Genomic DNA, 12,500 nt, shown 5'->3' with positions numbered 1-12,500 from the left:
CTTTATTGACTGCTGTCAGCGCCGTTTGGGATACCGGATAGATCGTGAGCAGATGCTGGTCGAAAACAATTTCCGATGTGTGTCTGTGCACCCATTGCCCATTAGTATACCTTACCAGCGATTCATGAATCTGGCCCTCGAAGCCCCTCAAGTGGTCAAGAACAAAGATAAAGAGCAACTCATTCTCGGAGTCGATCGCCTGGACTATACCAAAGGACTCGTTCACCGCATCAGAGCGTTTGAGGCGCTCCTTGAAAATCACCCAGAACACCTCGAGAAGGTAACCTTTCTTCAAGTGGCGGTTCCTTCCCGAACTGATGTCAAGGAATATCAGGAGCTCAAGGAAGAGCTCGACCAACTGATCGGTCGCATCAACGGACGGTTCTCGACCCCCAACTGGTCTCCTATTCGCTACATCTACGGTTGCGTGTCCCAGGACCAACTGGCGGCCTTCTACAGGGATGCATCGGTAGCGGTGGTGACGCCCCTGCGCGATGGAATGAACCTCGTCGCTAAGGAGTTCGTGGCCTGCCAAACGGGCGAGCCAGGAGTTCTTTTACTCTCTCCTTTCGCAGGTGCTGGGTCCACGATGCACGAAGCTCTCCTTGTCAATCCCTACGAGACCAATGAGTTCGCCAAAGTCATGCACCGTGCCCTCACCATGCCGAAAGATGAGCGCGAATTGAGAATGACCAAGCTAAGAAGTCGAGAGCGCGTCCACGACGTTGACTTCTGGCTCAGATCGTTCCTTAAATCTGTTGACTGTCTCGACGAACAGAATAGTCCAACCAAAGGACGCCTTCTTCCCCTCACAGAAAATGACTTTAGTCAGTTCCTGGCTTCAAGTGTTACCGATTGTTCAAGGGTGGCTCTCCTCCTTGACTACGACGGCACCCTGGCACCCATTGCACCTCACCCAGACTTGGCGCACATGCCTCAGGAGACACGCCGAGTCCTTGAACGACTCGCTAACATGCCTGATGTAAATGTGGCCATTATCTCAGGACGATCTCTCGAGAATGTTAAGTCTATGGTGGGTATTGAGGGCATTACGTACGCAGGTAACCACGGTTTTGAAATCCTCCACCCCGATGGGACGAAGTTCGTGCACCCAGTACCCCACGACTACGAGATTCAGCTCTTAAAACTTCAAGAGAGGTTGAAAACGGAAGCTGCTCATGACGGGGCGTGGATGGAGGACAAGGGTGCGACTCTTACATTCCACTACCGTGAGGTGCCGCCAGAGAAGCGCAAGGAGATCGTCGAATGCGCGAAAAAGATCTTCGAGGATGTTGGCATCAGTATCCACAAGTCTCACATGGCTTTCGAGGCCCGACCTCCGGTGACCTGGGACAAGGGTCGCGCTGCTATCTACATCCTTCGGACTCTCTTCGGTCTGGACTGGTGCGATCGCATCTCCACCATTTTTGCCGGGGACGACAAGACGGACGAAGACGCCATGATCACACTTCAGGGCATGGCCACCACCTTCAGGGTTACAACGTCACAGACAGTCAAAACAAACGCAAATTACCGTCTCCCTTCGACCGACGCTGTCCTCACGATGTTGAAGTGGCTGGAACGAAGACTAAGCACAAGAGCAATTGTACTCCCCCTCCCCGGATTGAGGTCGAGAACTTCGTCTATATCGGGGAAGTCTAATGGGTCGAGAACTCCCCCAATACCTTCTTCTCCCCAATGTGGCAGATCCCGATCTGACAGCTTCCACAAGTCTTCTCCATTAGTGACTGGCATGACTATAAATGACATCGATTACAAGACCATGCTCACCAAGAATTCCACCCCGCCAAGAGACAGTTGTGGCTCCCCTGGTCCGCGATGCTCTTCGCCTCTAAGTCGCAACATAAATGTATTTTAAAAAGAAAAAGAAGAAGTAGGTGAGGAGTCTACGCCAGGAAGCAAGTAGCTACGGCCGAGTCTGTCACCTTTGCCCTTTGCGTTTGGACCGGTAACAATCACTGTTAAGAATCGGAGAGGAGTGCAGGACTGGAGCCTACACTTCTAACTAAACCACCAATACATGATTGCATGGTCTCTTGAAGAACCTTAGGGTTTGTGTGTGTTGTGTTGGGTGTTCAGCTGTGGGTAATGGGAGCACTTCTACATACGGGTGTAGGAAACAGACAACAGTTCATTTAAGCTTCAGTGGCTAATATATATAACTCCATGGTCGTATGCCGACTAGTCCCTGCATGTATGTGTGAGGATTTTTGGTACATTGAATCCAGTAAGGTTATGGTACATAAAATGACAACCTCTGTGATTACTGTTAGTCAGATACTGTCGAGGAGGTATGAATCTAATACATGATAGTGTACAGTGATGAATAAAGTTAATTACACACTCGCTAGCGAGCGGGTAAGAGCGTCGCTACTTGCGGCTGAGGTCAGGGTGACGGCAGTTCGAGCCCCGCCGCCAGCGAGTTGAACCAAGGGTATAGTAAGGGGCGCCGTCCAAGCCTCCTGATAGGGGGAGTTCGCGACGTTAAACCGAATCATTATAATCACATACACTCAGGTCTAGTTCAGTTAGCAAAAGGAACCCAGTCAGCGACTAGGGCATTAACTTTACAGTAGTACCGTGAGCAAGTGGGTTAATGTGCACTGCAAACAATCACATCACTTGAAACTATACTGTATCAGGTTCATACCTCTCGAAGTGTACATCATCTGCTTCTTTGTTCAAGAATGGTGGGAAGGGGTATTTTTGTATCTAAGGCCAAAGAACGTAGACACACCTCTCGTGTAGCTGAAGCTGAAACACGTTAGGACCACATTCGTAGTCATAGTCATTTTGCGGGAGGGAAATGTCTGCATAATCGCGTCTAGCACCTAATGAACATTTTTTTAGATGCCATTCTATGTTAATTTATCACCTCTGTATTATTTTTCATCGTTCTACTAACGTTCACTGTAATGATATATATTGTTCATTTGATATCACTGAATCTTTTCTTCATCTTCATATTTTCATAGTCATTTGAACTCACATCTGAGTGTTTTGTGTATATCACACGCAAATAGAATTACGATCTTGAAAAGTTGTCTTCAATATCCTTCCTTTTGTATTTCCTATTTACGCCAGAATTGTTCAGTAATTTCTTGTAATACTAAAAAGTTTGGTGAGACGGTCTCCAAGCAATGAGAGATCAAGATTTTTTCTTTATCACGAATATACAAGTTAGATTTCATAAATCAGGCAATTTTGAGACAAGATGAGTGCGGGAGAAGCGGAGATTCCAAATATTAGAGTAAAAAGAGAAAAAAAAATACATACTGTATACTGCACCGCATTACTGATAGAGCACAGCTTATGTAGACATAAATCTAGTTCAGGAAGAACTCACGACTTTCTGTGGAATAGTCAAACACGTCAATAGCACCTCATAAATCGAGTAGTTTCTCTCGTAAGCTCTTCCTACAAGCAAATACCTAAGTTCATTCAATATATGGCATTGTATCAGACAGCGAAGATCAATCAACTATAGTCATTCCAGGGTCACAATTTGTGACAGGAACACCATCTGTAGCTCCTATTTGTTACTGGAAATGTAGATATCTATTTAGTGCTGGTAAAACATAACTTATCGATCTAGGTGGCCAGTCTAGAGTCAACAAAAAATAGAGAAATAAGGGAGTAAGAAAACACTGTTCATTCGCCGCGGTATGGCTCCCTTAAGCACACTTGGAATGAACACTTTTGTGTTCAGGGCTAACGGCTGATAATAATCTTACAAAAATAATTTAGGGATATTTAAAGCCAGTACTTATGATTGCTTATTTGTTAGAACTAATGGAAACACTATGTACAAATCTAGTTGTTGATTCTTATGTGTTAGGACGATATATACAATATATATGAGTAATTCAAAATGTGTACAATATGAACTAGTAACAATAAAATTTATATACATGTGTACTGCTATAATTACAGAGTAGGAATTTCCATAAGTGTGCAATTGTGATATCTATGAACTTTGTTATGTAATTAAGGGGTAACTGTAGTTGTTGTATCTTCTCTATCTGCTACAGCATTACGGGGTCCTCTGAAAAGCTGCTAGATTTTTGGGATCTTATTTACAGCATGGTCGGATTGTCGTCGACTGAACCGGCTCCCCCACAGGTAGCCCGTCAGTGAGGGGTGTGCGTTGGACACCCAGATGGATGAAAAAAAAAAAAAAAAAAGTTAAAGGGGCAGACGTACTCTGAGTCAATGGCCATCCAACGTCATTATGGGTCATTAACCCATGCGTTTACTGTGCATTGCATCCCTGCAGGGCCTGAAGACGGGAGTCCAGGAGGCTGAGTGATGTCCAAGTACCCTTGGTTACAATGAGGTGCCCCGCTGAGACTAGCAACACACCTATTTGGTTCTTTATTCAGGTTCCTCACATGTACCTCACGACTCTCTCCCTCTGAGGCAAGATTGGGACAAATCGGCCAACCCCATGGTTTCGTTCAGATATCTATGTTACTGTGAGATTTTCTGGTCATTTTGTCCACTGGCTCCGATTAGATCACTATCTCAACCACACGTCGAGGGCCACAAGGCCTCCTGCGGATATCACCTGGAGACCAAAGATTGGGGCGCTAGAGGCGGAAAAACAAAAATCCAGCCAAAGCCTCAAATTTGGCTGGGCCCCACGCACACGCCCTTGGGTCCAGGTTCTTTAAATGTACCTCTCCGTCTGAGGCAAGATTGGGCCGAATCGGCCGACCTGACGATTTCGCTCATAAATCCATGTGTAAACCCCTGTGAGATGTTCAGGTCATTTTGACCACTGTTTCCGGTTAGGGCACTATCTCGCCCACAGGTTGAAAATCCTACTGCGAATATCACTTGAAGACCACTGAGGCCAAAGGTTGGGGCGATAAAGGTGGAAAGGTAAAAATCCAACTAGAGCCTTAACTTTGACTGAGACCCACGCATACGCTCTTGGGTCCAGATTCTTCTCATGTACTTCATAGTGCTCTGTACACCGCTCTCTCCCTTGGGGGAATACTGGGCCAAATCGGCTGACCTCACGATTTCACTCAATAATCCCTGTGAGATTTCCGGGTCATTTTAACCACAGGCTTCGATTTGGACATTATCTCACCCACAGGTCGAAAACCATGAGGCATATATCACTTAGGGACCATTCAGGCCAATGGTTCGGGCTAGAGGCGAAGCAAAAATCCAGCCAGAGCCTCAAACTTGGCTGGGCCCCAGCACACGCCCTTGGGTCCAGGTTTCTTACATGTCCCTCACAGTGCCCTGAGGCAAGATTGGACTAAATCGACCTATCTCACGATTTTGCTAAAAAATAAAAATCATGTGCATCCTATGAAATTTTCGGGTAATTTTGGCCACTGGCTCCAATTGGGTTACTATATCATACAAAGGTCGAGTGCCAAGAGGCTTCCTCTGGATATCACTCGGAGACTATTCAGGCCAAAGGTGCTGGCGCTTGAGGAAAGGGAAATATTCAGAGAGCCTCAACAGTGGCTAGGCCCCATGTCCACGACTTTGAGTTCAGATTCCTCGCATGTATCTCACAATGTTCTGTATATGCCTCTCTCTATCTGGGGGTAAGATTGAGCCAAATCGGCCGACTCGCTCAAAAATGTGAGATTTTCAGGTGTTTTTGACTGTTGGCTCCGATTGAGCCACTATCTAACCCATAAGTCAGGGATCACGAGGCCTCCTGCGGATATCAGTTGGAGACCGCTCAGGCCAAAGGTATTGTGGGCGCTGGAGACCGAAAGGCAAAAATCTAGCTAGAGCATCATTTTTGGCTTGACCCTACACGCCCTTGGGTCAAGGTTTCTCACATGTACCTCAAATTACCCTGTGTACAGCTCTTTCCCCCAGTTTGTACGACTCTACCCGATACTTTAGCTTATAGCATCGTCACTGTAGTACGTGGGTGTTCAGGGAATTGATATATTGTGTAAAAATCGCTGGTGTTCGGCCTCATATTACTAACGTGTAGGTTTAGGCAATATCGCGCCTGTACTACATGCATTTGTACCCATATGAAAGCACAGTTCTTGTAGATGCTGAACCACTGTCTGTTCGACCTTACACAGGCTACTTTTCGGTATTCAACGGCTGAATATATATTCAGTTGGATCGGTTTGGCACGGTCACATCTCCTCAGGACCCAACTTATAACGCGTCTACGCGCCAGGTCATCTCTGCGGTCGACCCCCCGGGCGATCGACCCGACCCTCCTACATGGACGCTAACACCTTCATCTTAATAAAGCCAACAAACCAACTAGAGCTTTATTCACTCACCTGGCACCATAGGCCAAGTAACACACTCGTATGTTACAGCCCTGTGAGATTTTCGGGTCATTTTGTCCACAGGTTCCTTGGGTCCAGGCTCCTCACATGTACCTCACAGTGCTTTGTGTACAGCTCTCTCCCTGTACAACAGGATTGGGTCAAATCGGCCGATTTCGGGTCACGATTGGGCCACCATCTCACCAATAGATTGAAGGCCACGAAGCCTCCAGCGGATATCACATGGAGACTACTCAAGCCAAAGGTGGTGGCGTAAGAGGCAAAAAAACAAAAAATCCAGCCAAATCCTCAAGATTGTTTTGACCCCACGCACACGCCCTTGGGCCCAGGTTCCTTAAATTTACCTCACATTGCTCTGTATATGCCTCTCTCCCTCTGGAGTACGATTGGGACTTTTTGTTAAAAAAAATCACATGAGATTTTTGGGTCATAAAAGCCACTAGTTCCAGGTTCTTCACATGTACCTCAAAGTATTCTGTGCACGGTTCTCTCCCTCTGAACCAGGACTAAGCTATATCGGCCAACCTCACAATTTTGCTCAGTAAAAAATTACGCCTGTGATATTTTCGGGTCACTTTGGCCACTGGCTCTGATTGTGCCACTATCTCACCCACAGGGCGGGGGCCACGAGGCCTCGGGCGGATATCACTTGAAGACCAGGTCAAAGGTGAGGGCGTTATAGGCGGAAAAGCAAAAATCCAGCCAGAGGGCCCCACGCACACACCCTTGGGTCCATGTTCTTCACATGCAACTCATAGTGCTCTGTGCATGGCTCTCTCCCTGACGATTTCTAAAAATCCATGGGTGTCTGTAAGATTTTCGGGTCATATTAGCCACTGGCTCCGATTGGGCCACTGTCTCACCTACAGTGGCCCATTCGGGCCTAAGGTGCAGGCACTAAAGCGGAAAGGCAAAAATCCAGTCACAGCCTTACATTTGGCTGCGCCCCACCCACACGCCCTTAGGTCCAGGTTCTTCACTTGTATCTCGCAGTGTTTTGTGCACGATTCTCTCACCCTGGGGCAAGATCGGACCAAATCGGCCGATCTAACTGTTTATATAAAAGAATGGCCCTTGTGAGATTTTCGGGTCATTTTGTGCACTGGCTTCGATTGGGCCACTATCTCACCCAAAGGTCGAGGGTCGCGAGGCCTTCTGTGGATATCACTTGGAGACTGCTCAGCCCAAAGGTGCCGACGCTAGAGCGGAAAGGCAAAAATCCATCCAAGGTTGGGTCGAATCGACCGACCTGACAATTTCTTTAAATGATGGCAAGTCCAATGCTTATAGTCTCTCCTCGTTCTTATCTGGAAAGCTGGGAACCAACTTATTCCTCTGTGTATTCTTTTAATCTTGTTTATATCCGTCTTTTTGTGCAGAGAAGTAAAAGTAATATGGTACGGACCACATGGAATGCATCAGAAAGGACGCGCTGCGACCTGACGCACACACCTGCGTGGTCAGTGCGACAGCGTGACCCGACATTGACCCATCTCAGTGCAATTGGAGATAATTATGCACCCTGGGGGGTTGCCCACGTGGTATTTACAGTATGCAGCTACAGGACACATGCAAAAGGAATTCAGTCCCATCCCAATAAAGGACAAGAACTCACTAACCTCTTTTCTTTCTCTCCGTAGCACTCCCCTCACCCCGGCTAAAGGTGGATTAATCTTTTAGTTATTGTTTTTTTTCTCGCCATCTCTTCACCTGTATAGTGAAAATGGATTCTCATGATATCAACAATCTGTATGTTTTGTTCATATGCTTATCAAGAGACAACTTATCCATGACCAATAATCCCAGATCCTTCACAAAAACAAAAAAGTTTAACTGAAATTATAGAACAGAGGGAAAAATGGGAAAACGCGAAGAAAAATGAGGTAAAGATACTAAAAAGAAATAGGGAAATGCTTGTTAGTCATGTAAATAGAAGAAAACAAGTCATAGTTTCAGAATGGAAAAAGGACCATGCCTCTGTTCTAACGTTAGACTTTTTCACATTACGTCATAGATGAGAAGCAACACCGAAACTATTTACATTCAAATTTGTTAGATTCATTCTTCCAAGGCACGTTTGATTAAAGGATTTATGACAACATGCGTAAAAACAGCAATTTTTATTTTGTTGTTGTACTGTACTGTAGTTTTAGTGTCAAGACAATGGCCTGTCTGTTGTGTTGTTGTAAATTCGGTAGATAAGGTTTATATACACCACCTTATGTATGGTGAGTGCAAGTGAATTTTTCTTCGATATGTTGGAATGGATGTAGTTGTGAGTGAAGTCTGAAATCAGTTTAATCAGCTCGATATTGACTGAGTACAAATCGTTAGAAAAAGCTCGTAAACAGTTTTATTGTTGCTACCATAAGGATGCTTTATATTCATCAATCCTGTTGGCCAAGTGCAGAAAGTATTAGTTTCTGGGCAACGGAACATTTCATTCGGCTGAAGATAGGATCCTGAGAGGAAAGAGTTTAAGTTGTCTTAACTAATCTCGTAGAATCAATGACGTTATTTAGATATTCTCCTTCGTTAATTTCTGGTTAATATTTGATCGGAGATAGAAAAATTTCTGCTTGTGGTAAAAAATAAAAAAGTAATAGAAAAATAAAACCTCAAAAATATTATAGTCACTCGCAATATTCTTAGTTTTCTTTTATACAAAATAGATCACCCTTTGTTAAGGCATAACTTTAAAATCATCATTTCTAAAATCCACTTATATTTACACTATATTTACAGTAATAATTATCTTGGTACCTCTGCAGCCTAGCAGTCATTTAAATGTTTCATAAGCTTCTTGTGTCATCTGGATTCAATATAGTATTTTCATTTGCCTTAAGATAGATCAAAGAATAACGAGTCAGTTAATCAATCAGGTATTCCTAGCCTACTGCCAAGCAAAGCTGGACCTCTCCCAGACGCATTCCAATGACTTCCACGACAACGCCAATCCTGCAAACTTCTCCATCTCGTCTCCTCATTTTCTGTCTAGTCTCCCTCTTACGCGCTTCCCATCTCGCGGCGTACACTCAATAACACACTTGCTCTATCGTCCATCTTTCTATGGCGCTTATTTTCCAGCCCAGTTCCATTTCCTCTTTAACCGCGTTATTCCCATTAATGATCCCTCAATTCCCCTCCTTACAATGACAACCAACCGAATAAATCTTTGGCAACCGTTCTATTAACATAGAGGTTCTCTCAGAGGGGGTCGCGAGATCCTGCAGATCATTCTCTTCTTCCCAATACCAATCCTAACGCGTCTAGTACTTGTCAGAGGTATACATACTTACATACATAGACAGGCAAGCAGATGCACTTAGATAGGAAAATGTGTTATATTGATAGTCAGAAATGCTCTGTTGCTGGTTAGGAAGTGAATCTATCGAAGTAATTTGTATAGGTCGCGGCAAAACATGTTTAGGAACCCTTGACTTAAACTGTGGAATCCCTCTCCCCCCCCCTCCTGCGCTTGTGACCATTTCTTCCACCATCAAGTCTTCGTTAATCAATAAAGGTAAATGGGGTCAAATTTTGCTTGATTCTATTGATTCTTTTTTTTTCTGTACCAAGTAAATCATTTTAGTTACCCATCTCTCTTTCTCAACCTTTTTCATTCCATTCCCCGTTTCATGAATTCTCAAAATTAGTGAAGTTCCCTTCCACTTTTCTCTTAGACCGCATATCGCGAAAGAGATAAAGAAAAAAAAAGTAAATGAATAAATAGATGAAGATGATGTGGTTTAACGTCACAAGCTCCCCTCCTATCGGAAGGCTAGACGGTGCCCCTCACAGAGGGCCTTGTAGCGTGGAATTTAATTAACCATCCCCTTGGTTCAACTTCGCTGGTGGCAGGATTCGAACCGCCATCCCCTCGACCTTCCGCAAGTAACGACGTCCTAACCCGCTCAGCCAGCGAGTTACCAAATAAATAAATAGAAAAAAAAATCAATAAGTAACAATAGAATGTTGATGAAGAGAAACCCTTTGTTTTATTACAAAGTTGACAGTTATATTCTTTCTTATGCTCAGATTCCTCATATTATAAAGAAATGTATAATTTGTAGCAGTAGGCCATGGGACCCCTAAATTCCTGTCATTGTTCTTTTAGGGATTCCCATGGTCCCTAGGTGGAGAACCACTTGTGTAGGGGGGGAACCTGTGGGATTTTTTTTTTTTTTTGTGCGGAAGCAGTAAGCGATGTGGGAAACAATACGGAAAATCGAAAATATCGCTAAATTTTCGTTTCTGAAAATTTAAAGAATACGAAATAACGGACCAAAAAAGTTGCAAATTGTTAGAAAATAAGAAAGCTTCACCATGAAAAGTAAAACAGATGAAAAAAGTTCCACATTTCCGTTGGCAAAAGTATAATGAATGAATGAATAGATAAGTAAACGAATAATAGATAAATGAAGTAAAACAAAAGACAATACAATAAAAAAGGAAAAAGTCAATGAGCTGCACGCGGTGCAAACAATTAAAGTGGCGTCTCACTAGCAAGCTACTTGCTATTGCTTCTTCGCTTGAGTTGAAACGACTTCGGTTACGATTTTCTGTTTTCTTTTTTAATTTTCCAAACCTCAAATTACTCTTCGTCATATTGTGAGAAACTGAATGACTGACTGGGATACGTTAAATCTATACGAATGTTAGACACATTGTTAAGATGTTTTTACGAGAGTCTAGAATATACTAACCGAAGTCGTTTCTACTCAAAAAAGTAACAAAAGTAAATAATATGTTAGTCTAGCGTGCGGCCATCTTTAGAGCGTAATAGAACTACGCAATAAGAAATAAGTAATAATGCTACGAACTGAACGCACTTTAGATCACGTCGTGATTGTCCATGGCAAAAAATTTATATTGTCGACATATTCATACGTTTCCATTTTTTTTTTTTTTCAGAATAACAGACGCTATTTTAACAAATCCACTTACCTTAATGCAGGTAAATTCCTTCACCTGTCTCGTGCTGGATAATCATGTCATTTATAGTGTCAGTGTTTCTAGTTCGGACTTACATTTTACTTTATCTTATTCATTATACGTTGGCGTTTTTCAGTGATCTATTTAGTTACCCAATTTTTTACCTATTCATGTATTCATATATATACATATGTGTATATATATATATATATATATATATATATATATATATATATATATATGTAAATATATGTATGTATGTATATATATATATATATATATATATATATATTCTTTTTTTTTGTACACCCATCTATTTATTAATCATATTATCTGTTCATTTATCTATTTTCCTTCAATCTTATTCTATCTTAGTGAATATTTAGTTGTAGGGCTCAACCGGCTCGAGTATACGACACCCATAAGCTGAATGTAAAGTGAGACTGCAAGGGAGCTTGCTCGAGGGAACCGTAAAAAGGGTTTCGACGTGTGAATGAAGTGACCTGCAAGTGTGCTTGCAAGGTCAGGTCTATCTTTGTCCGAATCATCACATTTCAAACAAGAAAAACAAATCATCTTTTCATCATTCTACGCATAAGCATGCATGCGCCCGTACTGTTCAAACGGGTTGAAAGAAAATCTCATATCAATCAGCATTTTATTTTTATTTTTACTAGTAAGTGCCACAATATATATATGTATGTATGCATATATTTCACAGTGCTTCTGATCCATGACAAGGGATTTATCGACATTCACCAACGCCATGAGAGAGAGAAATGGTGGAACATTTACCAAGTAAAAACTATACGAAGTTTGGGCCTTACTGGTGGCAAAATATATGGGTTTTATTGCGGTAGTGGCCCACTACATGCCTCCTTGTTATTGTTTTCCTGGATCAACTCACTTTGTTAATGACAATTTATTTATTTATTTATTTATTTTTTATTTATTTTTATTTATTTTTTTTTTCTAATCTTCAACTAATGTAGCTTTCGTGATGTAAATTTTCTTAGGCGGCGTAACGTGCGCACGCTACGTTCATCCACACCAACAATGATGAAGGAGAGAATAGAAAGGCAAGTGTCGGATATATATATATATATATTTTTTTTTCGAAATTAGTGACGTGTTACTACAACACAATTTGTTCACCCACCCCTCCAATGCTAAACACGACAAAATAGATGACTATAACCCCCAATAATGATGTTATTTCTACCGTAATTCAGTCGTTTTCCCCCGCCCACCTGG

The 12,500-nt window shown here is 42.8% G+C and overlaps 1 protein-coding gene across 1 annotated transcript in view; it reads left to right on the top strand.

The window, feature by feature from the left end:
- LOC143022854 (uncharacterized) overlaps nucleotides 1-3,737 on the top strand; it is a 9,344-nt gene extending 5,607 nt beyond the window's left edge. Inside the window, exon 4 of the mRNA XM_076181240.1 lies at nucleotides 1-3,737. This exon is cut by the window's left edge and continues 302 nt beyond it. Within this exon, the coding sequence (XP_076037355.1) occupies nucleotides 1-1,879 (1,879 nt within the window). The 3' untranslated portion in view covers nucleotides 1,880-3,737.
- Nucleotides 3,738-12,500: the final 8,763 nt, after the last annotated feature.

The sequence above is a fragment of the Oratosquilla oratoria genome, chromosome 3, assembly GCF_046742065.1.
Source record: "Oratosquilla oratoria isolate Oo_2021 chromosome 3, ASM4674206v1, whole genome shotgun sequence".
NCBI lineage: Eukaryota > Metazoa > Arthropoda > Malacostraca > Stomatopoda > Squillidae > Oratosquilla > Oratosquilla oratoria.
The sequence above is the reverse complement of the archived record's forward strand: the minus strand, read 5'-3'. Positions and strand labels throughout refer to the sequence as shown.